At 67.8% G+C, this 25,610-nt stretch overlaps 1 protein-coding gene across 1 annotated transcript; it reads left to right on the top strand.

Moving 5' to 3' along the window:
- Nucleotides 1-12,501: 12,501 nt before the first annotated feature.
- On the top strand, nt 12,502-22,530 carry MMP9 (matrix metallopeptidase 9). Its single transcript, XM_089769795.1, has 13 exons — nt 12,502-13,035; nt 13,190-13,425; nt 13,630-13,778; nt 13,876-14,004; nt 14,098-14,271; nt 14,375-14,548; nt 15,410-15,583; nt 16,861-17,016; nt 17,849-18,092; nt 18,349-18,488; nt 18,778-18,928; nt 20,454-20,557; nt 21,073-22,530. Exons 1-13 carry the CDS (start codon nt 12,892-12,894, stop codon nt 21,180-21,182), a joined length of 2,085 nt encoding a protein of 694 aa, XP_089625921.1. The 5' UTR covers nt 12,502-12,891; the 3' UTR covers nt 21,183-22,530.
- Nucleotides 22,531-25,610: the final 3,080 nt, after the last annotated feature.

The raw sequence follows: 25,610 nt of genomic DNA on the forward strand, positions 1-25,610 counted from the left end.
TTGCCGATTGTTTTTCCAGAAGAGGCTCTTCCGAAATGTGGCCCGTCTACACTGGGCCAATTTTCAGAAAACCCTCCTCTCTGGTCCCGCGAGGAAGACAGAGCTTCCGAAAGAGCATCTGCTCTTCCACAAAAGATGTCGGACGAGCAGACGCGTTCCCTGGATGCTTTGGAATTTAGGGATCCTGGAAAAACTCCGTCGTCTAGACGTAGCCTCAGTCCGGCGGGATTGTCCCTGGGCTGCTTGCTAGTCTGTGACACTAAGCAGGGATGTTTGTTCTAGGGATGTAATCATAGTCGATTAGCTGACAAGCAAAACCTTATCGGTTAATGCTATAGACTATACGTGTTTCTCCCTCGCCTTGCCAATACATTTTTGAGTGGGCTGGCCAGCAGGCCGGCTCAGTCCTGGCTCATGCTGGGTCTGGGACCTCCCCCCACTGCGGCTCTGCATTTAAAGTGTATTAGGAGACGGGTGACAGGCAGCCTGGCTCAGTTCTGGCTCATGCCGGGTCTGGCAGCTCAGCCCCTCCTTTTCCCCCCCGACAGGGGCTGCTGCCACCCTGTGTTGCTGCCTCTGTATCAGACCCCTCCAGACCAGCTCCCACCTGGCACCCCACGTTGCTGCCCAGAATAGTCAAGTAACTGCTAAGAATTCATGAGCTTACTCGACTATCCAACTCACTGATACTTAACGTCCCTCGTTTGTTCCTCGCGTGCAAACGCCCACAGCAAAACCTGACTAAGGAGGTGGAGATGTGGGCTAACGCCCTGCAGCTACATCAACACGGCTCCTATTTATAGTCCACCTGGAGAGCAGGGTTGCATCAGCACATTTTGTAAACTGTTGAGCAAAACAACCATTGCTGCAGGAAATGGGTTTTCCCTCCCACCACATTGCTTCACTCAGCAGCTTCGCCACCGCCTGCTTCCCAGCAGCCGAGACCCCCTCCTGGAGGGCATGCCAGGCGGCTTCCCTGGGCGTGTGCCTGCACAGCTTGGCAAGCTGGCCCTGGGTCTCCGTCCCCCTCGCTGTGAGCCAGGCCAGCGCTGAGAGCTGGTGTGATTACGCCCGTCGGGGGCTGGTGCACAGGCAGGGAATGCCATCGCTGCCCCCGAGGGCACAGTGCCCCCTGCCAGCGAGGCTGTGGGGAGGGTGGCGAGCATGGCGTAGCTGCCACATTGGCGGAGTTGCCCACCTGAGGAGGACAGATAGGCGGCAGCGTAGTGCTAGGGGCTGTAACCGTAGTTTGAGGAAGAAAGAGACGTCCAAAGAGGTGCTGGGGGGCGGGGAATTAGGGATGTGACCCAGTAACCGCTTACCCAGAAAGCAGGCGCTGGGGGGAGGATAGCTCAGTGGTTTGAGCATTGGCCTGCTAAGCCCACGGCTGTGAGCTCAGTCCTTGAGGAGAACATTTGGGCTGTGTCTAGACTGGCCACTTTTTCCAGAAAAGCAGCCGCTTTTCCAGAAAAACTTGCCAGCTGTCTACACTGGCTGCTTGAATTTCCGCAAAAGCACTGCCAATCTCATGTAAGATTGTCGGCGTTCTTGCGGGAATACTGTGCTGCTCCCGTTCGGGCAAAAGTCTTTTTCCAAAAGACTTTTGCGCAAAAGGGCCAGTGTAGACAGCTCAGATTTGTTTTCCGCAAAAAAGTCCCGATTGCAAAAATGGCCATCGGGGCTTTTTTGCGGAAAAGCGTCTAGATTGGCCACGGACGCTTTTCTGCAAAAAGTGCTTTAGCGGAAAAGTGTCCTGCCAATCTAGACGTGCTTTTCCGCAAATGCTTTTAACGGAAAACTTTTCCATTAAAAGCATTTCTGGAAAATCCTGCCAGTCTAGATATAGCCGTGGAGATCTGGGACAAATCTGTGAGGGATGGTGCTTGGTCCTGCCATGAGGGCAGGGGCTGGACTCGATGACCCGTCAAGGTCCCTTCCAGCTCTAGGAGATGATGCTATATCTCCATCTCCATCTATATATCAGCCTTGCTAGTACTGGTTAACCGGTGCCAGGAGCAGCCCGTTACGGGCAGAGGACTGCTCCAGCCCCTTGGGGATCAGGAGACGGCTTCCTGCTGCGTGGGGGGGCCCCAGGAGCAATCCCGGGGGGAGCTGCTCCCACCAGGCTGGAGCAGTCCCCACCACCCCTCCCCCCGCAAGATCTCGCTTAATCGGGTAACGGCTTGACCCTAAGATTTAACTGACTAACCGGGACTTCACAGCCCCAGGGAGACGGGGCAGCTGTGGCAGAGAGCGCTCCCTGCTGTGTGCGCTGACTGGTTCCCTGCGCGTGTCCTTGCCCCGGTGTGGGGACCAGGCTGTTGGAAGCCGACTGGCTGCTGGGCCCTCCCGCTGGCGGGGGGCTTGCAGGAGGGAGGCGTCCAGGGCCCTTTGGGGCTGCACTGAGGCCTGGCTTTTTCTTGGCCACTAAAAGTGCTAACAGCAGCATGGCCCGGCCCTGGCCGCGCTGGGAACTGCTCTGCTGGCTGTTTTCCCCCCGGCCGTGTTGTGTTCTTGTGGCTTCCTTCCCAGGACCTGAGACCTCTGAGCCACCGGATCCCAGCCCTGGAGGGGCTGCTGAGTCATCAGCCTGCTTTGGCCGAGCAGAGGGGGGAATAAGCAGCTTGCTGGAAAGTCCAGAAAGCCAAGGTGAGCACGGGCCTGTGTGGAGCAGGGTCCCCGGGGGGCGGGTGCCGTGAGGTGCCCAAGTAACCCCCCAGCGTGTTCGTTCTGCCCAGCCCTGCTGCGTAGGCCTAGCACCCCCCGGAGCCAGCAGGACCGGGGTGCTGAGCCCCTCGGCCGAGCAGCCTGTGGCTTGCAGTCCTGCTCGGGGCCCCAGCAAAGTCCGGCTCAGGAGTCTGGAGGGGGCTCCCCCGCAAGTGGCACATGCTGGGCCGGCCCTTGGCGGGTCTCCACGTGCTGGCGCTGGCTGTGCTGCGGGCAAGGTGCCTTGTTGGCCAGCGCCGGCTGGAAACGCCCAGCTCTGACTAGCCACGTTACCGTTGGTTAATCGACTAGTCGAGGGGCTTCCCGTGGGCTGGTGGATGAGGCGCTTCCGCTTGGAAATGCACAAAGATTGAAAGGCAGCAGAGCCTGCCAATGCCGGGAGATCGCCGGGGCCCTGCCAATGCCGGGAGATCGCCGGGGCCCTGCCAATGCCGGGAGATCGCCGGGGGCCCTGCCAATGCCGGGAGATCGCCGGGGGCCCTGCCAATGCCGGGAGATCGCCGGGGGCCCTGCCAATGCCGGGAGATCGCCGGGGGCCCTGCCAATGCCGGGAGATCGCCGGGGGCCCTGCCAATGCCGGGAGATCGCCGGGGGCCCTGCCAATGCCGGGAGATCGCCGGGGCCCTGCCAATGCCGGGAGATCGCCGGGGCCCTGCCAATGCCGGGAGATCGCCGGGGCCCTGCCAATGCCGGGAGATCGCCGGGGGCCCTGCCAATGTTGGGAGATCGCCGGGGCCCTGCCAATGCCGGGAGATCGCCGGGGGCCCTGCCAATGCCGGGAGATCGCCGGGGGCCCTGCCAATGCCGGGAGATCGCCGGGGCCCTGCCAATGCCGGGAGATCGCCGGGGGCCCTGCCAATGCCGGGAGATCGCCGGGGGCTCGCTGCAGCGCCAATGCCGGGAGATCGCCGGGGCCCTGCCAATGCCGGGAGATCGCCGGGGGCCCTGCCAATGCCGGGGGCCCCGCCTCAGCTAGCCGCCTGTGTGGGCCCGCAGCCGTTCGTTCTGTTGCGCCTGCAGACAGACCTGCCCTCCCTTTGCTGCTGCATCGCGGGGGCCGGGGGCCTGAGCTTTGCTGACAGTTCCACCTGCGCCCCTCCGGCCCAGAGCATGGGGAGTCCCCCCGCTGGGGCGGTGCCTGGGCAGCCGGAAGCAGCATGGCTGAAGGGCACAGACCCTGCTCGGGCTGGGTGTGCCTCCTCCCTGCCCCGCCCTGCAGGCTTGCGTCTTGCCTGGGCCCTGGGCTCGCTGCTCTTTGGGGCCGGGCTGTCCCGCCCCGTGTCGCTTAGCTGGGCACGTGGGGTGCGCTCCCTTGGCAGCGGCTGCAGAGAGGGGAGACCTGGGCCAGGCTGGGAGCCAAGCAGGGCCGGGGGGCGGGGAGCTGGGGGGGGGCTGCGGGGGCAGGGGCTGAGCCTGGCCCTGTGGAGTGGGATATGCCTGGCTGCGGGCCGGGGCTGGAAGCGAGTCCCCCGGCTGGGGGCGGGTGGGTCTGGCTCACGGCCCCTTTCGCCTGCTGCGCTGTGAGCGGCGTGTCCCGCGCAGGGGTGCTGGGGATGCCCCCCCCGCGGCTGGCAGCCCAGGGCAGAGGCAGCGCTCGGCCGGCTCCTGGGGCCTCCCGGAGCCACCCCCAGGTGAGGGGCAGGTGCAGCACCAGGGCGGTCGCTCAGGCGCCCAGCGTGGGCCAAGGGGCCCTGATGAGCATCGGGGAGTGTGGCCAGCCCATGGGTGCGACTGGCAGTCTCAGCCTGAGCCTGCCCCGCTCCATCTTGCCAGCCCCTCTGCGTGGGACCCGCCCTGCCGGATGTGCTGCTGCTGGCCCGGGTCCCGGCACCCCTGGACTTCCTCCAAGGCCCGGCTCCAGGCGGTGCTCCCCAGGCTGTCTGCGCAGGCCTTGGCCCTGCCGCACCAGCACCCCGTGGCCTGTGCCCCACCCTGGCGAGCCGGGAGCCTGGCCTTGTCACCCGGGGCAGGGGCAAGGAGCCCGGGGGTCCTGTCACGGGGTCACAAGCGCCAAGGCCCCAGCAGATCTCCTGACCCGTCAGCAGGGTCCGGCATCCGTGCAGGAGTCAGGGTGCCAGCAGGCCAGCCATGCTGCTGGGGGCAGAGGGAGGCGGGTCTGGCTTGTGCTTGCCCTTGCGCTGGCTCGGGGTGGCCCTGCCCAGCCGGCGGGTGTTGGGTGCTGCCCGCTGCCTGCACAGCGCCAGCTCGGAGCTGGTTCCTCTCCTCGGGTTTTGCTTTCATGCAGCACCCTGAGCTCTGCCGGGCGCGGCTGTGTCACCCTCACAAGCTGCTGACTCCTGCCGGGCTGTGCACCCGGTGGGGCCCTGTTCTCTCGCTGGGCTCCAAATGCAGCAGCTCACACTCCCCAGCCACGGGGGCGGGCCGAAGGGCTCTGCCCCAGCCCTTGCTGTTTGCCCGCCCTCCGTCCCCAGCTGCCCGTCAGCCTGCCCTGGGCTCAGCCCCTGCCTTCCTAGGCCCCTCTGAACACCGGGCTCTTGCGTCTGCTCCTGGCGCCGAGGGGCTGGTCCTGCCTTGGCCCCTCCCCGTCTGACAGCGCCAGCGCCGCCGTGTCGCCTTTTCCCATAGAGCCATCGAACTGGCGGGGCCCTGGAGAGCTCAGCCAGTCCTGGCAGGACCGAGGCCCCCCCCCGTGGGTGTCTGCCCAGCCTGCTCTTAACCCTCTGCGGTGATGGAGAGCCCTGCACCTCCCGGCTCCCCTGGGCTCAGTTCCCCCCGAAGGCAGGGCCTGCAGCTCGGGCACCGCGTGGGGCCTCTGCAAGGCCCAGCTCCTGGGCCAGGGGTTGCAGGCGCACCCCAGTGTCGGTTGGCGACCACGTGCGGCTGCCTTTGAGGGAGGGTTGCCAGGTGGTTCCAACAAAATCCCGGACCTCAGTCGACATCTTAGTTAGAAACCCGCCAGTTCTGTCCTCTCAGGTCTCGTCTCCGTGTTTCCCGGACACAAAGCTCAAATACTGGACTGTCCGGTTCAAACCCGACCCCTGGCAGCCCTAGTTTGTGGCGGTTTCATAAAGCCCGTGTCTGCCTCAGTTTCCCTGTGTGCTGTGCTGGTCCCCGGGGGTGGAAAGGGCTGTTTGCTCTGCGGGTGGGCTGAATGGCACCTGGGCATGAGCTCCTGTATCCGTGGAGCCCTTGAGACCACACTGATCCAATTGCCTGGTCACTGTCACCTGCCACCCCCGGACCCTGGGGCCCACCTCTGGGCAGGCAGCGGAGCAGCATTTCCCCCACTGGGGAGTGTGGGGCTTTTGGGTGCCATTGGGGCCCACAGGATTCTGAGCAAGGAGGAGGGACAGATGGAGACAGACGGAGCTGGAACCCAGGGGTCCCTGGGGCTGGGCTGGGTTTACCCGGCCAGCCTCAGTGCTGCTCTGTGGCAGCCTGTGCCAGCGAACGGCTCCACCTGACCTGGGCGGCGCTGGGGCTGTGGCTGCAAGGGCCAGGCCGGGGCGTTCATCCCCACCCTGCACGTGTCTGCCCAGCGCCTGTCTCCATGGCTCTTGCTCACAGGGCTCCGGGGGCTGCAGGCCCCAAGCTCCAGCCTAGGGCGGGGTGGAGCTGTGGGGCGTGCCTGGAGGAAACCGTCCCGCCCAGGTGGATCTGCCACCCGCGGAGCCAGGCCCACGCAGAGACCGTGACCACGCGGAGCAGAGCACAACCCATCCCAGCCCGCAGAGCTTCCCTGACAGCCACCGCCCTCAGGAGCGGAGCTGGCTCGGGTTGACCTTGGTGGGAGGCTGCCCCCTGGCTCAGGTAACTGCCCCGCTGGGTCCCTGGCCCCTGGCCCACGTGCAGCCTCCCCGGGGTGTTCCCTGGCTGTAATGCTCCTGCCCAGGTGACCTCACGCCTCAGTTTCCATCCCGTGCTGCTCCAGGGCCCACCCCGTGCCAGGCTGGCTGGGACCCTGTGGGGGTCCTGAGGTACCACACTGCCAGGAGCCGGCCACTGGGCCTCGCTGGGCATCTGTCCTGCAGGAGGGAAGGGGCTTCCCCAGCAGGCCTGTCTGACAGGAAGACCTGGCCGTGAGTAAGAGGCTGGTGGGCAGCTGATGCAGGCGGCTTCCCCTTTCGGCTGGTGGGAGCCGGGCTGGGCTGGGGCTGACGCACGGCAGGAAGGGGAGCTGGGCCGCTTCTCTCATGGCCAGGCTCCTGCAAGTCCCAGGCCCAAGCAGGCTCCCTGCACCCAGGCCCCAGGTGCTCTGGGCTGAGCCCTTCTCCTGCCCCCAGCCGGCCTTCGGGCAGGGGCCTTGCTCCCAGGCTCCGGGTGCAGGTTCGGAGGCAGCTCAGGCCGCACAAGCCTGTCCGTGGCTGGAGACCCACCTGCAGCCCCTCGCCTCTGGGCCCGCTGCCCTCCCTGCAGCTCCTTTGCCTGCTGAGACTGAGCCCTCGCGGGCTGCCTGGAGCTGGGCCTGGCCTGGGGGCTGGGATTCCCCACCGGGGCCCTGCGTGGAGGTGTGCTGGCTCCAGACAGGGTGCTTTCCCTTCCCCTGTCTGGCTCCAGGGAGTCACCCGAAAATCCCCGGCCTGGCGCTGATGCCGGGCGAAGCTGCAGGAGCCTGGCCGTGACTCATGGAGCAGCTGGCCGGGGGAGGCTGGGGCTGCGCTGTGTATGGGTGTCCAGGGCGCTTCCAGCCCCCAGCGATCGCCCCGCTGGGGCACGTGCAGGCCTGTCCGGGAGCCCCCTGGCCAGAGGCGTGCGAGCTGCTGTTGCGCGTGCCAGCCCTCTGCCCCAGGCTCCATCAGATGCCACCCCGGCCCTGGTGCCTGCCCCGCCAAAGGCCTCAGGCTGCTCCCACGCTGGGGTGCAAGCTCAGCCACCAGGGCTGTCCCGGGGGGCAGAGGCTGAGTCACCCCCCACTTCCCCAGCCCCCGCCTCTTCCCGCTCCATCCCGCCCCCCCTTGCAGCCCTTGCCTGAAGCCCCTGCCCCAGGCTACGTGAGCTGGGCATCGCCAGCCCCGGCTGGCTCCCCTGAGCCCTGCATCACTCGGGGACCGGGGCCAGGCGGGGCAGTCGCTTGCTGCCATGGGGCAGGGCAGGGGCTGGGGGCGGCAGTGGGACAGGGTGGAGCAGAGCTGCCTGTTGGGTCACTCTGGCTCCTGTTGCCATGGTGACTGCTGCTCCCTGACCATGCCAGGCCCCCTGCGCCCCCAGGTCCTGTCCATAGGCCTGTTGGGGGGGCTGCTGGTGGGGACCCCAGAACACAGGGCCTGGGGCGGCCTGCCCCATGGATGGGAGGCTCTGACAGCCACCAGGGCAGATTCTGCCCACTCCCTGTGGGGCCTGCTGGAATGGAGGGGCCCAGGGAGAAGGGGTTTCGAGGGGCAGGGCTGGCCCAGCAGGGAGGGGTGCAGGGCTGGAGCACGGGTGCCGGCACGTCAGGGGAGAGGATCTGGCGTGGGGAGCCCAGCTGTGGAACCGCCCCCCGGGGTGCCTGGGCTCAGGGCCAGGGCTTGTCCAGGAGGCTTTGCCATCCGGGCTGGCCCCATGGAAGGCCTGGGGGCGGGTGGTGCCCGGGCTGCTGGGTGCAGGTTCTGCGCCAGGTGCCCAGCGCGAGGTGGAATTTGGCTCCCCCCTTGTGGCCCGTTTGCATCTGGTCCGTGTCCCGGGAAGCCGGGTTCCCAGCCCAGGGAGCAAGGGAAGGGACCCAGGTCCCCTTCTGCCCCTGCCCTGCAGCCCAGGCAGCGGTGACAGGCACGGGGCCAAGGTGCTGCCCTCCCCCCAGCTGCTCCCCAGGCTGTGGAGCATGGGGGTCCCTGGGCCTGTAGGTGCTGAGTGCGGGGGTGTCACGGCTCTCAGGTCCTGCCCACACTTGGCCCTTTGGCTCCCGGGCAGAACCCCCCCTCCTGCACGGCAGCCCCTTCTCAGGGGTCCGCTCCTGTGCGGCGACCCTCTCTCGGGGGCCCCTCTCACCTGGGGGGTCCGCCCCTCCGCCTCCGGGACGGCGCCTCTCGGGCCTCCAGCCGCCTCCTCCGCCGTGAGCCCCTCGGGGGTCCCCTCCCCCGGCCCCGCCGCAAGGAACGGTGCCCCCTGTCCCCCAGCCCAGAGCGACTCAGCCCCCACCGAACAGGCGGGGCTATTGGGCTTTGAACAGCGACGGATCCTCCGGCCGGTCGGCCTGGCCCCAGCCCCGCGCCAGCCTCCCCTGCAGCCGGCTGAGTCCTGCCTGCCCTGCCCTGCCCTCAGCCCCAAAACAGCCCCCGGCTCCCCGCAACAGCCCCTGCCCCGGCCATTGTCCTCTCCCCTGGTAAGAGGGTCGCCTGGGCCCCTCTTCCCCCCCCCCCGTCCAATGTTCCCCCCTCGCTGGGGCCAGCTGGGCCGGTGGCCGGGTTCCCTCCGCAGCCCCTTGTCTGCCTCTGGCCAGACCCGGCCGTGTCCTCTGAGCAGGGTCGGGGGCACCAGGGTCCCAGACGCCCCGGCTGCACCTCTGGGCTGTTCCCTGCAACCACAAACTCCCCCCCCCCCCGTCACATTGAACCAGCAACATCCGGGCACTGAGCCCCCCTGGATGCAGCCCCCCCCTTTGAGCCCCCAGACTCCCCCCTTCCTCCCGGGGGGCTGGCAGGCGTGTGCAGAGCTGTGATTCAAGGAGGGTTTTCTTCATCGGCTTAGTAACTTCCTGCCCATCACGCAGGCTGTGGCGTGCGGTGAAGCAATCGAAGGCTGCGCTTGGAGGGGGAGGCTTCCTTGCCAGGTGCAGCTGGCTCTGGGGGGCTGCTCTGAGCCCAGACCCCTGCAGCGACCCTGGCTCCTTGCACCCGGAGCAGCCCTTGGCTTGTGGGGGCAGACGCCTGCTGCCACGGCGCCCCCGGCCCGCGGGGGGTCATTCCTCGGGGGCGGGCGAACGGGGAGCCAGCTGGCTGAGTGCAGCCCCAGCGGGTAACAAGCTCCCGCCCCCGGCAGTGCCCGGTGCCAGCGACTGGCCCTGGCAGGGTGAGGCTCAGACCCATCAGCCGAGGCGGGCGGGCTGTGGGCACCGCACGGCTCCCCCATGCTCTGCGGGGCTCCCCTGCTGAAAGGCAGGACCAGCCCCACGCAGGCCTGAGGGGGCCGAGGCCGCGGAGACTTTCCGGGAGCCTTTGGTCTATGGCAGAGCCAGGTCCAGGGGGCACAGGGATGGCAGGTGGGGCCTGGGCTTCTGCTCCCAAGGGGGGAGGGAGCCAAGGACCCTCCCAAACTGGCGTGAGAAGAGCCAGCCTGCCCAGCCCCACAGCCAGGGGCCCCAATGGGCAACAAGGCAGTCTCTGGGCTGCTCCCTCCTGGCCACCCTGCTCCCAGTCCTGCCCAGCAGGGCCCGAGCTGCCCCTGGCCCCCTTGGAGAGTCCGTGTCACTCACCGTGCCGTACAGCCACTGAGTCTGAGTGGGGGGCGAGCTAGAGCCACGAGCCAGCAGGCCAGGGCCGGGGCGGGGGGGCAGGACATGTTCTCTGCGGGTGAAATAACCAAGGGAAAGTGACATGCCCAGGGCGGGCCTGGCGCTAGCCCTGGGGGGAGGCTGGTTGTGGCTCACACCCCGAGTGACCGGCCTGCCTGAGGCGCTGAGCCAGGAGGCCGGGCCTGAGCCATGCACCTGGGGGCTTGGCATGTCCCTTGGGGCACAGAGCCAGCTGGCTGCTCCGGTGACTCTCCAATGGTGCAGCACGTGTGGGAGCAGCTCCCCTCCCTGCGCCCAAACACGCACTCCAGCCTGGGCCCCCGGCCCCTTTCCCACAGGCCCAGCCCCTGGCACCGCGGAGCGGCTCCGTCCCGAGGCGGCTGGTTCTGGCTGAGGCCGAAAGCCGGTGGCTGGGCGAGATGGGCATCCCGCAGTGCCTGTGTACTGTTACCCCACGGCGGGGCAATGGCCGGGGCATCCCGCGGTGCCTGTGTACTGTTACCCCACGGCGGGGCAATGGCCGGGGCATCCCGCGGTGCCTGTGTACTGTTACCCCACGGCGGGGCAATGGCCGGGGCATCCCGCGGTGCCTGTGTACTGTTACCCCACGGCGGGGCAATGGCCGGGGCATCCCGCGGTGCCTGTGTACCGTTACCCCACGGCGGGGCAATGGCCGGGGCATCCCGCGGTGCCTGTGTACCGTTACCCCACGGCGGGGCAATGGCCGGGGCATCCCGCAGTGCCTGGGTACTGTTACCCCACGGCGGGGCAATGGCCGGGGCATCCCGCGGTGCCTGTGTACCGTTACCCCACGGCGGGGCAATGGCCGGGGCATCCCGCGGTGCCTGTGTACCGTTACCCCACGGCGGGGCAATGGCCGGGGCATCCCGCGGTGCCTGTGTACCGTTACCCCACGGCGGGGCAATGGCCGGGGCATCCCGCGGTGCCTGTGTACTGTTACCCCACGGCGGGGCAATGGCCGGGGCATCCCGCGGTGCCTGTGTACCGTTACCCCACGGCGGGGCAATGGCCGGGGCATCCCGCGGTGCCTGTGTACCGTTACCCCACGGCGGGGCAATGGCCGGGGCATCCCGCGGTGCCTGTGTACCGTTACCCCACGGCGGGGCAATGGCCGGGGCATCCCGCGGTGCCTGTGTACCGTTACCCCACGACGGGGCAATGGCCGGGGCATCCCGCGGTGCCTGTGTACCGTTACCCCACGGCGGGGCAATGGCCGGGGCATCCCGCAGTGCCTGGGTACTGTTACCCCACGGCGGGGCAATGGCCGGGACATCCCGCGGTGCCTGTGTACCGTTACCCCACGGCGGGGCAATGGCCGGGGCATCCCGCAGTGCCTGGGTACTGTTACCCCACGGCGGGGCAATGGCCGGGACATCCCGCGGTGCCTGTGTACTGTTACCCCACGGCGGGGCAATGGCCGGGGCATCCCGCGGTGCCTGTGTACTGTTACCCCACGGCGGGGCAATGGCCGGGGCATCCCGCGGTGCCTGTGTACCGTTACCCCACGGCGGGGCAATGGCCGGGGCATCCCGCGGTGCCTGTGTACTGTTACCCCACGGCGGGGCAATGGCCGGGGCATCCCGCGGTGTCTGTGTACTGTTACCCCACGGCGGGGCAATGGCCGGGGCATCCCGCGGTGCCTGTGTACCGTTACCCCACAGCGGGGCAATGGCCGGGGCATCCCGCGGTGCCTGTGTACCGTTACCCCACAGCGGGGCAATGGCCGGGGCATCCCGCGGTGCCTGTGTACTGTTACCCCACGGCGGGGCAATGGCCGGGGCATCCCGCGGTGCCTGTGTACTGTTACCCCACGGCGGGGCAATGGCTGGGGCATCCCGCGGTGCCTGTGTACCGTTACCCCACGGTGGGGCGCTGGCCCAGGAGCCCGGCACCCAGGGACCCCAGACTTGCCCCACAAGCTGTCCCTGGTGCTGCCCCGACAGGCCAGTTTTCGGGTGGGTTTGGCTTTGCACGGGGGCTCTGAAGGTCCCACTAGGCAGCGCTACCCCTGTGGTGCCAGCTCCGGCCACCCTGCCCCCGTGCGCTCGGCTGGCTGCTTCTCGGCCCGTTTACGCCACTGAGCAGAGCTGGCCCCAGCCACCCCGGCCAGCCCCGAGCCCCACAGGGCCTAGGGGAGGTGCTGCCCCAGCCCCTTGGGAGAGCCGGGGCAGGCAGCAAAGCGTGGTGGTGTCTTCCCAGGCTGTGCGCCCCAGCGCCGGGCTGGGGAGCAGCGACCCCTGGGCGTCGCTCTGGGTCTGGGGCGCTCTGCAGCCTGGGGGCACGGCGTGGTGGTGTCTTCCCAGGCTGTGCGCCCCAGCGCCGGGCTGGGGAGCAGCGACCCCTGGGCGTCGCTCTGGGGCTGGGGCGCTCTGCAGCCTGGGGGCACGGCGTGGTGGTGTCTTCCCAGGCTGTGCGCCCCAGCGCCGGGGCCGGGGAGCAGCGACCTCTGGGCGTCGCTCTGGGGCTGGGGCGCTCTGCAGCCTGGGGGCACGGCACACGTGGGGGCAGCCCAGCCCCTCCGCCGGGCTCTTGCCTCACAGGATGTCCCGCTGCTGCGCCTGTGCCTGGTAAACAGGGTGTTGCAATAGTGAAGGGCTGAGCAGCCCAGGCCTGAGTGAGCGTTTCGTCACCTGCGGCTGCCTCTGACTCACGGCCCAGCATAAATAGGAGCCGGCGGCTGGGTGCTGCAGAGTGGCAGGGCAGCCGGGCACCAGTGTCAGAGCCAGCCCAGGGACCTCAGCCACTGCCTCGCCATGGGGCTCGCCCTCCTGGCCCCACTCGCCGTGGGGCTCCTGGCCCTGAGCTGCTGGGCGGCACCGCTCCACTCCCAGCCCCCAGCTCTGGTCACCTTCCCCGGGGAGCTGGTCAGTAACCTGACGAACCTGCAGCTGGCCGAGGTGAGGAGCTGGCCCGGTGCCCCCGCGGCCCCCCCGGGGCCTGGCTGATGGAGGGGGGGAGAGCTGCGTGTCCCCGGGGCAGAGCTGGCGTCTCCTTGGGCTGGGGGGCACTTTCCCAGCGGGCCAGCCGCCCTGACTGTCTCTCCTTGCTCAGCGCTACCTCCAGCGCTTCGGCTACGCGGAGCCGGGGCCCGAGACCCGCAGCAGGCAGGTGTCCCTGGCCAAGGCGCTCAGGAGGATGCAGAAGAAGCTGGGCTTGGAGGAGACGGGCGAGCTGGATGCCAGCACGCTGGAGGCCATGCGGGCCCCTCGCTGCGGCGTCCCCGACGTGGGCCGCTTCCTCACCTTCGAAGGGGACCTCAAGTGGGAGCACCACGACCTCACTTACCGGTGAGTCCCCCGGGCCTGGAGATCCCAGGTGGGCGCCCCGGGGCGGGGTGGGGGAGCGGGCCTGGTTTTACAGCCCAGCGCTGGCCAATCTGCCATGCCCGGGGGGCCTTGGCTGCCAGCCTGGCCGACCTGGGCTTTGCAGTCCTAGGGGGGCAGCGCCTCCCCTGCCCGGTTCAGTAGGGTCTGACCCTGTGCCCCCCGCAGGGTGCTGAACTACTCCCCAGACCTGGACGCAGCGGTGATAGACGACGCCTTTGAGCGAGCCTTCAAGGTGTGGAGCGAGGTGACCCCGCTCACCTTCACCCAGCTGCGCAGCGGCGAGGCCGACATCATGATCCAGTTTGGCACCGAGGGTGAGCCGCGGGCGGTGGGCGGGGGAGGCTGCCTGGGTGGCAGGGCTCACGGGGCGCGGAGCAGGGCCGTGGCTGACGGAGCGGGGTGTCTCTCCAGAGCACGGCGACGGGTACCCCTTTGACGGGAAGGACGGGCTCCTGGCTCACGCGTTCCCCCCTGGCAAAGGGGTCCAGGGAGACGCCCACTTCGACGACGACGAGCTCTGGACGCTGGGCACAGGGATAGGTGAGGCCAGACCCAGGGCTGCTGCCCGGTGGGACCCCGCCCGCCCCCCGGCACTGCCCGCAGCCCTGAACCGCCCTCCTCTCTCCCGCCCAGTGGTGAAAACCAGCTTCGGCAACGCCAACGGGGCCACCTGCCATTTCCCCTTCACCTTCGAGGGCCGCTCCTACTCCGCCTGCACCGCGGACGGGCGCTCCGACGGCCTGCCCTGGTGCGCCACCACCGCCAGCTTCGACCAGGACAAGGTCTACGGCTTCTGCCCCAGCGAGCGTGAGTGAGGGCCGGGCCGGGCGGGTGGAGGCTCCTGGCGCTGGGGGGCAGGAGGCCAGACCCCGGCTGGCAGAGACGTTTCAGCTCCCTCTCTCCTGGCTAGTTCTCTACACCTACGATGGCAACAGCGACGGGGCCGCCTGCCACTTCCCCTTCACCTTCCAGGACAAGTCCTACTCCGCCTGCACCACGGACGGGCGCTCCGACGGCTACCGCTGGTGCGCCACCACCGCCAGCTTCGACCAGGACAAGAAATACGGGTTCTGCCCCAACCGAGGTACTGGGCTCCGGGGCGAGGGCGGGTCCCTCAGGGCACTAGCCAAGTCGCCGCCTGCGGGAGTCTCTGCCCTTGGGCACCGCCGAGGCCTGCAGCTTTCCCCAGCTGCCTCTTCCAGCCTGTCTGGGCCCGCCCCTCCCTCGGCGCCGGCTGCCAGCAAAGGCCCTTGGCCCAGCGGCTGCCTCCCGTGGGCTCTGCTGTGGCCGCTCGCACCACCCGGGCCAGCTGCAGAGGGACCCCGAGAGGGGACTGGCTTTGGGAGCTGCTGCTTCACTCACGGCCCCTGGCACTTGCTGGCCTTGGCTCCCTTGCCCAGGGCCTGTTGGGCAGGAGGGTTCTTTCTAGGGGCAAGTGCCCGAGCTGGGCTGGCCCCAGACTCCTCAGAAGCCAGGCCCTCGCTGCCTGCCCCCACTCTGAGCCCTCTACCCGCAGGGGCCCCAGGGAGTCTGTGTCTGCAGGGGCAGCTGCCCCAGTGGGCGTCTCCTTGGGCTGCTCCCCGCCAGGGGGCTGGAGTCCGGCTCACCAGGCTGGTTTGCAGAGTTGTTGACTCGAGTCCGACCTAAGTCGCCAGGTGACTCGACTCGAGACTCGACTCGGCTTCATTGTTTGTGACTCGAGACTCGACTTGAGACTTGCTCATTTTGTTCAATCGACTTGGTGAAAAATTGTCCGAAAATGCCGATATTGACGGCTTGTACGAAAGCGACGTGACATTTTTAAAATGAAGACTCGAGACTCGACTTGGGACTTGACTCCAAAGTGACGTTAGGGACTCGAGACTCGATTTTGGACTTAAACTGTAGCCACTTGAGACTCCACTTGGACTCGACTTGAAGACAGCACTGCTGGTTTGTGCTGCAGACACAGCTGTGATTGGCGGGAACTCCCAGGGCGACCCCTGCGTGTTCCCCTTCACCTTCCTGGGCCAGACCTACGGCGCCTGCACCAGCGAGGGCCGGCAGGACGGGAAGCTCTGGTGCGCCACCACCAGCAACTACGACACTGACCACAAGTGGGGCTTCTGCCCCGACCAAGGTACCACGGCCCCTCCGCTCCCCCTGGCCCTGGCCTCAGCCCGTCTGCTGCACTCCCGCTCCCTGTGGGGGCTGGCCCGGGGCTTGCTGGACTGCAACGTTGGGTTGGCTGGAGGGGGGGAAAGACCCCTGGGGCTAGGCAGGGCTGGCTGGAGGGGGGTCAGACCCCCAGGGCTAGGCAGGGGTGGAGGGGGGTCAGACCCCCGGGGCCAGGCGGGACTGGAGGGGGGTCAGACCCCCGGGGCTGGGGGGCCGGCTGGGGGCGGGGCTGGACCCCGGGGCTAGGCAGGGCTGGGGGGGTCAGACCCCCGGGCTAGGTGGGGCTGGAGGGGGGTCAGACCCCCGGGGCTAGGCTGGGCTGGGGGGGGTCAGACCCCCGGGGCTAGGCAGGGCTGGGTTGGGGTCAGACCCCCGGGGCTAGGCAGGGCTGGCTGGGTTGGGGTCAGACCCCCAGGGCCAGGCAGGGCTGGCTGGGTTGGGGTCAGACCCCCGGGGCCAGGTGGGACTGGAGGGGGGTCAGACCCCCGGGGCTGGGGGGCCGGCTGGGGGCGGGGCTGGACCCCGGGGCTAGGCAGGGCTGGCTGGAGGGGGGTCAGACCCCCAGGGCTAGGCAGGGCTGGCTGGGGGGGGTCAGGGGGGGGGGGCCGGCTGGGGGCGGGGCTGGGGTCAGACCCCCGGGGCCAGGCAGGGCTGGAGGGGGTCAGACCCCGGGGCTGGGGGGCCGGCTGGGGGCGGGGCTGGACCCCGGGGCTAGGCAGGGCTGGCTGGAGGGGGGTCAGACCCCCGGGGCTAGGCTGGGCTGGGGGGGTCAGACCCCCGGGGCCAGGCAGGGCTGGAGGGGGTCAGACCCCGGGGCTGGGGGGCCGGCTGGGGGTGGGGCTGGACCCCGGGGCTAGGCAGGGCTGGCTGGAGGGGGGTCAGACCCCCGGGGCTAGGCTGGGCTGGGGGGGTCAGACTCCCGGGGCCAGGCAGGGCTGGAGGGGGTCAGACCCCGGGGCTGGGGGGCCGGCTGGGGGCGGGGCTGGACCCCGGGGCTGGCTGGGAGGGGGGTCAGACCCCCGGGGCTAGGCTGGGCTGGGGGGGGTCAGACCCCCGGGCTAGGTGGGGCTGGGGGGGGTCAGACCCCGGGGCTGGGGGGCCGGCTGGGCGGGGCTGGGGGGCTGGTGGGAGGGGGGTCAGACCCCCGGGGCTAGGCAGGGCTGGGGGGGTCAGACCCCGGGGCTGGGGGGCCGGCTGGGGGCGGGGCTGGCTGGGTCCTGACACTGTGCCGGGTCCCAGGTTACAGCATCTTCCTGGTGGCTGCCCACGAGTTCGGCCACGCTCTGGGCTTGGACCACTCGAGCGTGCGCGAGGCGCTGATGTACCCGATGTACAGCTACATCCGGGACTTCCAGCTGCACCCCGACGACGTCAGCGGCGTCCAGTTCCTCTATGGTGAGCGGGAGCCCTGTGGGCGGGGCCCGGGGCGGGGCTGGGCGGCAGGGCCGGTCTGTGGGCGGGGCCCGGGGCGGGCCTGGACGGCGGGGCAGGCCTGTGGGCGGGGCCCGGGGCGGGGCTGTGGGCGGGGCCCGGGGCGGGCCTGGACGGCAGGGCAGGCCTTTGGGCGGGACCAGGGCCGGTCTGTGGGCGGGGCCAGGGGCGGGGCCGGGCGGCAGGGCCGGTCTGTGGGCGGGGCCCGGGGCGGGGCTGTGGGCGGGAACCGGGGCGGGGCTGGACGGCAGGGCCGGTCTGTGGGCGGGGCCAGGGGCGGGGCTGTGGGCGGGGCCCGGGGCGGGGCCGGGCGGCAGGGCCGGTCTGTGGGCGGGGCCCGGGGCGGGGCTGGGCGGCAGGGCAGGCCTGTGGGCGGGGCCCGGGGCGGGGCTGTGGGCGGAGCCCGGGGCAGGGCTGGACGGCAGGGCCGGTCTGTGGGCGGGGCCAGGGGCGGGGCTGGGCGGCAGGGCAGGCCTGTGGGCGGGGCCAGCGGCGGGGCCGTGGGAAAGAGAAATGCCCCGACTTGCACGTTCACCTGCTCAGTGCTTCCAGCAGTATCCATGGAGATTCCAGTTTCTATGGCAACCCTGCGTGCTGCAGGTGGGAGGGAGGGGGCGGGCTGCAGGATTGGGGCGCCCCAGGCAGGCCTGCTCCACGCCCACAGGGCTGGCAGCGTGACCCACGTGGTGCCCCCGGAGCGAGGCCGCTGGCTCACCGCCTGCACCGACCTGCCCTTCTGGGGTCCCCGGGGCCCCTCGCCGGCCGCTTTGGCCTCATGCTCCTTCCTGTTTTCCAGGCCAGGGCTCTGGTCCCAAGCCCCCTGCTCCTAAGCCACCCACCCAGGCACCAGACGCCCCCAGCCAGCCCCCCACGCAAGCCGAGGACACGGTCACCACGGCAGAGTCTGACGTGAGCACGGAGGACGACGCCCCCCTGCCCCCTGAGCCCGGCCCCGTGGACCCCAGCAAAGACCCCTGCAAAGCAAAGTCCTTCGACGCCATCACCGAAATCAACGGCGAGCTGCATTTCTTCCAGGGCGGGTGAGCGCGCCGGGCCGCCTGGGCTGCAGGGGCTGTGGCAGATCCCAGCCAGGCGGGGGGCACGGCGGCTACCGAGCAGTGAACCCTGGAGTCGCCCTCCTGGTGCAGGGAGCCGGTGGGACTGGGACGTGGGCCCTGGGCCTGGAACGCAATCCCGCTGGGCGCTGCAGTGGAGCTGAGCGTGGCAGGGTGCCTGGGGGGCACTGGGGCTCCCCCCTCGTGCAGCCAGCTCCACGCTGTAACTTTGTGCCCTCAGGAACTACTGGAAGCGCTCGGTCGCCCGGAAGGGGGCCATCCAGGGCCCGTTCCGGACCTCGGCCACGTGGCCGGCCCTCCCGGCCCTCATCGACGCCGCCTTCCAGGACACGCTCACCAAGAAGCTCTACTTCTTCTCTGGTGAGGATCGGGGCCCTCCCAGCCCAGTACACGCCCGCTGCCTCCCCCACTCGCCCTGCCCTGCTGCACGGGGGGCCAGTCAGCACCTCAGCCTGGGGCACGGCCGGCTTGCTCCCTGGAGCCCTGGGCCCCTGGAGCTGGAGAGGGCCCAGGGGTCGCTCTCTAGTGCCTGGCAGACGGGCTTGGCCCTTCCCAGCTCCCTGCCCTGCCGCTCTGCTCCCTCGGGGGCTCGCTGGCTGCTGCCGGAGCTCGGGGTGCTGCTCCCTGGCTAGCGCTGTCTCTGTTGTAGGCCGGCGGTTCTGGGTCTACGCGGGCAGGAGCGTGGTGGGCCCCCGCGGGGTCGACAAGCTGGGCATCGGGAAGGAGGCCGAGCGGATCTCGGGGGCCCTGCAGAGGGGGAACAACAAGGTGCTGCTCTTCAGTGGGGAGAAGTACTGGAGGTGAGTGGGTGCCGGCTGCTGAAGGAGGGGGGAGTGTCGGTGCAGGTTTGGTGGAGCAGGGCAGTGCCCGGGGGGGGCAGTGACAGAGGGGTGCAGGTTTGGTGGGGCGGTGACGTGGGGGTGCAGGTTTGGTGGGGCGGTGCAGTGACGGGGGGCAGTGACAGAGGGGTGCAGGTGTGGTGGGGCAGGTTTGGCGGGGGGGGGCAGTGACGGAGGGGTCCAGGTTTGGTGGGGCGGTGACGTGGGGGTGCAGGTTTGGTGGGGCGGTGCAGTGACGGGGGGCAGTGACAGGGGTGCAGGTTTGGTGGGGTGGGGCAGGTTTGGTGGGGCAGTGACGGGGGGGGTCGGTGCAGGTTTGGTGGGGCGGTGCAGTGACGGGGGGGGGCAGGTGAAGGGGGGTGCAGGTTTGGCGGGGCAGTGACGGGGGGGTCGGTGCAGGTTTGGCGGGGCAGGTTTGGCGGGGCAGTGACGGGGGGGTCGGTGCAGGTTTGGTGGGGGTGCAGGTTTGGCGGGGCAGTGACGGGGGGGTCGGTGCAGGTTTGGCGGGGCGGAGCAGGTTTGGCGGGGCAGTGACGGGGGGGTCAGTGCAGGTTTGGCGGGGCAGTGACGGGGGGGTCAGTGCAGGTTTGGCGGGGCAGTGACGGGGGGGTCGGTGCAGGTTTGGCGGGGCAGTGACGGAGGGGTGCAGGTTTGGTGGGGGGGCAGGTTTGGCGGGGCAGTGACGGGGGGGGTCGGTGCAGGTTTGGCGGGGCAGTGACGGAGGGGTGCAGGTTTGGTGGGGGGGCAGGTTTGGCGGGGCAGTGACGGGGGGGTCGGTGCAGGTTTGGTGGGGGTGCAGGTTTGGCGGGGCAGTGACGGGGGGGTCGGTGCAGGTTTGGTGGGGGTGCAGGTTTGGCGGGGCAGTGACGGGGGGGTCGGTGCAGGTTTGGCGGGGCGGAGCAGGTTTGGCGGGGCAGTGACGGGAGGGTCAGTGCAGGTTTGGCGGGGCAGTGACGGGGGGGTCAGTGCAGGTTTGGTGGGGCAGTGACGGGGGGGGTCAGTGCAGGTTTGGCGGGGCAGTGACGGGGGGGTCAGTGCAGGTTTGGCGGGGCAGTGACGGGGGGGTCGGTGCAGGTTTGGCGGGGCAGTGACGGAGGGGTGCAGGTTTGGTGGGGGGGCAGGTTTGGCGGGGCAGTGACGGGGGGGGTCGGGGCAGGTTTGGTGGGGGGGCAGGTTTGGCGGGGCAGTGACGGGGGGGTCGGTGCAGGTTTGGTGGGGGGGCAGGTTTGGCGGGGCAGTGACGGGGGGGTCGGTGCAGGTTTGGCGGGGCAGTGACGGGGGGTGCAGGTGGTGGGGGGGCAGGTTTGGCGGGGCAGTGACGGGGGGGTCGGTGCAGGTTTGGTGGGGGGGCAGGTTTGGCGGGGCAGTGACGGGGGGGCAGAGACGGAGGGGGCAGGGCATTAATCAGGTCCGGGGAATCCGCTGCTGCGGGGGCCCAGCTCCGGGTCTGCGGGCGCCGGAGTCAGCGCTGCTCTTCCGCCGGCAGGCTGGACGTGAAGGCGCAGAAGGTGGACAAGGGCTACCCGCGTCTCACCGATGACACCTTCGCCGGCGTGCCCCTCAACGCCCACAACGTCTTCCTGTACCAAGGTGAGCCGGGCGCGGGGCTCCTCACGGGGCCGAGACAGGCCTGCGGCAGGGAGCCCTCCCTGGCACCTGGGCACAGCCCGTAGCCCACCAGGCCCCGTGCCAGGTCCTGCGGCTCTAGGGCCTCTCCCCACCTCCACCCCCAAGTCTGAGACACCCCGGCTGGTGCCAGGAGCCGAGGCAGGGGAGAGCCCCCTCTGCCTGAGAGCTGTGTCGCTCTCCACCCTGCGCCTGCGCCTGCCGGAGCTGTCCTGGCCCATGCCCTCCGGAGCAGAGGGGGCCAGGAGGGGCTGGTCTCTGGGGCCCCTTTGGCTGGCACCAGCAGGGTGCAGGACCTGGGCTGGGCTCGCGGGTGGGCCTCATCGCCGGCCTCCTTAGCCGCACCAACACGTCCTCTGGGGCCCTGCCCTGCCCCGGCAGCACCTCAGCATGGCCAGAGCTGGGACTGCGCCTGGCTTCTTCAGAGCCCACGGCCCCCTTCCTGCTAACCTCTCCCCTCCGCCTTCCTCCCCGCCCAGGGAAGTACCACTTCTGCCAGGACCGCTTCTACTGGCGCATGACCCCGCGCTACCAGGTGGAGCAGGTGGGCTACGTGAAGTACGACATCCTGAACTGCCCGGAGCAGTAGGGCCTAGATGGCTTCCCCTGTGCCAGCGCCTCTCCCCGGACCAGCGCCTCTCCCCGGACCAGCGCCAACCCGGACCAGCGCCAACCCGGACCAGCGCCAACCTGGACCAGCACCTCTCCCCGCCAGCGCCAACACGGACCAGCGCCAACCCGGACCAGTGCCAACCCAGATCAGCGCCAACCCGGACCAGCGCCAACCTGGGCCAGCGCCTCTCCCCGGACCAGCGCCTCTCCCCGGACCAGCGCCAACCCGGACCAGCGCCAACCCCGCCAGAGCCTCTCCCCGGACCAGCGCCAACCCGGACCAGCGCCAACCTGGACCAGCACCTCTCCCCGCCAGCGCCAACCCGGACCAGCGCCTCTCCCTGGACCAGCGCCAACCCAGATCAGCACCAACCCGGACCAGCGCCAACCCGGGCCAGCGCCTCTCCCTGGACCAGCGCCTCTCCCCGGACCAGCGCCTCTCCCCGGACCAGCGCCAACCCGGACCAGCGCCAACCCGGACCAGCGCCTCTCCCCGGACCAGCGCCTCTCCCCGCCAGCGCCAACCCGGACCAGCGCCTCTCCCCGCCAGCGCCACCCGGACCAGCGCCTCTCCCCGGACCAGCGCCTCTCCCCGCCAGCGCCAACCCGGACCAGCGCCTCTCCCCGGACCAGCACCTCTCCCCGGACCAGCGCCTCTCCCCGGACCAGCGCCAACCCGGACCAGCGCCTCTCCCTGCCATCGCCAACCCCGACCAGCGCCAACCCGGACCAGCGCCTCTCCCCGGACCAGCGCCTCTCCCCGCCAGCGCCAACCCGGACCAGCGCCTCTCCCCGCCAGCGCCAACCCGGACCAGCGCCTCTCCCCGGACCAGCGCCTCTCCCCGGACCAGCGCCAACCCGGACCAGCGCCTCTCCCTGCCATCGCCAACCCCGACCAGCGCCAACCCGGACCAGCGCCTCTCCCCGCCAGCAATTCTTCCTGCCCGCAGACTCTTTGTGTTTGCTGTTTTGTTCCCATGTGGCAGCCAAGGCTGGCAGGGGCGGTGGAGACGTTGGCACATGAAATCTCTGCCCAGGGCCTCCCTCAGCTCCAGGCGGGTCCGGCAGGGCAGGGCCCTGCTTTCCAGGGACTGGGCGACTGCGACGGTGGGGGGAACGGGACGCTCTATCTGGTTGCCCCCGGCCCCGCAGGGGCTGCTCCGAGAGGTTTGCCTGGCGCAAACTGCTGTGAGCGACACTGTGTCTGTCTGCCTGCCTGTGCGCCGGGCCGGGCAGGTCTGTGGGCCGTGAGGGCGGCTGGGCTCAGGCCTCGCTCTCTCCTGTTTTGTACTGGGCACGTTTTTAATAAAGAGAATCCTGGAGAACCGTGGCCTGCAGCACTGCTCTGTCTGCCCCGGGGGGCGGGCGGGTGGGGGCACCTGCAGAGGCCCTGCCGAGTGGGAGTGTCTCCTGGAGCTGCCTGGCCCGTCCTCTCAGCACTGTGCCCCCCCGCCGTGGGGTGTGTGCAGAGATGGGGCGGGAGGCTGCTCTGAGGCCCTGCCCCGCCCCTGCTCTGAGCCCTCCTCATATGCTGCAGCCCCCGAATCATTTTGGTTGCCTCCGCTGGACCCTCTCCAATGCGTCCGCATCCTTTCTGTAGTGGGGGGCCCAGAACTGGACACAATACTCCAGATGTGGCCTCACCAGGGCCGAATAAAGGGGAATAATCACTTCTCTGGATCTGCTGGCAATGCTCCTCTTACTGCACCCGAATATGCCATTAGCCTTCTTGGCTACAAGGGCCCCTGTTGACTCATATCTAGCTTCTCATCCACTGTAACCCCAGGTCCCTGTCTGCAGAACTGCTACCTAGCCAGTCGGTCCCCAGCCTGTACCAATACTTGGGATTCTTCCGTCCCACGGGCGGGACTCTGCACTTGTCCTTGTTGAACCTCATCAGATTTCTTGTGGCCCAATCCTCTAATCTGTGCAGGTCACTCTGGACCCTGTCCCTGCCCTCCAGCGTATCTACCTCTCCCCCTAGCTTAGTGTCATCCGCAAACTTGCTGAGGGTGCAATCCATCCCCTCCTCCAGGTCATTAATAAAGATGTTTAACAAAACTGGCCCTAGAACTGATCCTTGAGGCACTCCACTAGAAACTGACCACCAACCTGACATCGAGCTGTTGCTCACTACCCATTGGGCCTGTCAGTCCAGCCAGCTTTCTATCCATCTTACAGTCCATGTATCCAATCCATACTCCCTTAACGTGCTAACAAGAATATTGTGGGAGACCGTATCAAAAGCCTTGCTAAAGTCAAGGTATATCACATCCACTGACTTCCCCATGTCCACCGAGCCAGTTACCTCATCATAGAAGCCAATCAGATTGGTCAGGCACGACTTGCCCTTGGTGAATCCATGTTGACTATTCCTGATCACTTTCCCCTCTTCCAAGTGCTTCAAAATGGATTCCTTGGGGATCCCCTCCATGATTTTCCAGGGACTGAGGTAAGGCTGACTGGCCAGTAGTTCCCTGGATCATCCTTCTTCCCTTTCTTAAAGATGGGCCCTGCATTTGCCTTTTCCCAATCATCCGGGATCTCTCCCGATCTCCACGACTTTTCAAAGCTAATGGCCAAAGGCTCTGCAATGACATTTGCCAACTCCCTCAGCACCCTTGGATGCACTAAGTCCGGACCCATGGATTTGTGTATGTTTAGCTTTTCTAAATTGTTCCTAACTTGTTCTTTCCCCACCGAGGGCTGCCACCTCCTTCCCATACTGCCTTGCCTACTGCATTAGTCTGGGAGCTGACCTTGTGCGTGAAGACAGAGACAAAGAAAGCATCGAGTACTTCAGCTTTTCCCACCAGGTTACCTCCCTCAGCCAGTAAGGGCCCCACACCCTCTCTGATCACCTCTTATTGCTAACATGCCTGGAGAAACCTTTCTTGTTCCCCTTCACATCCCTTGCCAGCTGCAATTCCAGTTGCGCTTTCACCTTCCTGATAACTCCCCTGCATTCTCGAGCAATAGATTTATACTCCTCCCTAGTCAACTGTCCAAGTTTCCACTTCTTGTCAGCTTCCCTTTTGTGTGTAAGCTCACCAAGGATGTCCCTGGTAAGCCAATCTGGTCGCCTACCATATTTGCTCTTCTTGCTGCGCATCAGGATGGTTTCTTCCTTTGATCAGGATCCTGAAATCGACCATCTCATGATCACTGCTTCCCAGGTTGTCACCCACCTCCACTTCCCCTACTAGTTCCTCCCTGTTTGTGAGCAGCAGGTCAAGCTGCACATGGCCCCTGGTCGGTTCCTTCAGCACTTGTACCAAGAAGTTATCCCCAATATTCTCCAAAAATTTCCTGGATTGTCTGTGTCCTGCTGTATTGGTCTCCCAACAGATATCAGGTGATTAAAGTCCCCCACGAGAACCAGGGCCTGTGATCTGGAAGCTTCTCTCGGTTGTCTGAAGAAAGCCTCGTCTACCTCATCCACCTGATCTGGTCTATAGCAGACACCAACCACAACATCACCCTGTTGCTTCCACCTTTAAATTTAACCCGTAGACTCTCAACAGGCTTTTCTCCCTCTATATACTGGAGCTCCGAGCAATCCTACTGCACTTACATCCAGTGCAACTCCTCCTCCTTTTCTCCCCCGCCTGTTGTTCTGGAACAGTTTATCCCCTTCCATGCCAGCGCTCCAGTCATGCGAGTTGTCCCACCACGTCTCCGTTATTCTGATAAAATCACTGTTCTTTGACTGGTCCAGGGCTTCTAATTCTTCCTGTTTGTTGCCCAGGCTTCTCGCATTGGTGTACAAACCCCGCAGGTAGCCAGTTGCTTGCCCTGCCTTCTGCATCCGAATCAGGGGTCCCCCTTTGTCGCTCGTTCCTCCTTGTGATTCTTCCCCGTGTCCGACTTCCTCACTCCCCTCAGGGCTTTGGTCACCGTCCCCCAACGAACCTAGTTTAAAGCCCTTCCCACGAGGTTTGCAAGCCTGCCCGCGAAGATGCTCCTTCCTCTCTTGGTTAGGTGGGTCCCATCGCTTCCTAGCAATCCTTGCACCCGGAACAGAGTCCCATGGTCGAACCCCTTCTCTGAGACCGTGCCCCTTCCCCTCCCCCCGTCACTGTCCCCCAGCCTCACTCTGTTTCACTGGGCTGAGGCAGAGGTTGGGGCACTGGAGGGAGGTGAGGCAGAGGTTACCATGAGTGGGCCATGACCCACCGCCCCAGCACCTGCCCCACTCTGCCTGGCCGCCCAGCCAGGGGGCGGGGGGGGGTGCAGCGTGGCTGGGTTTTGAGGCGACTGTGCAGAACCCAGTGTTCTGGGCCCAGGGCCGGGGAGGAGCCGGCAGGGCCTGTCTGCTATTCCCGCGCCTGGCTGCTGTTTGCAAGGGACATTCCCAGCACTGGCTCCGCAGGGATTCCAAAGCTTTGCTGCCGAGAGCCATGGG

This window comes from Pelodiscus sinensis, chromosome 17, assembly GCF_052426305.1.
Source record: "Pelodiscus sinensis isolate ZL-2025 chromosome 17, ASM5242630v1, whole genome shotgun sequence".
Lineage (NCBI taxonomy): Eukaryota > Metazoa > Chordata > Testudines > Trionychidae > Pelodiscus > Pelodiscus sinensis.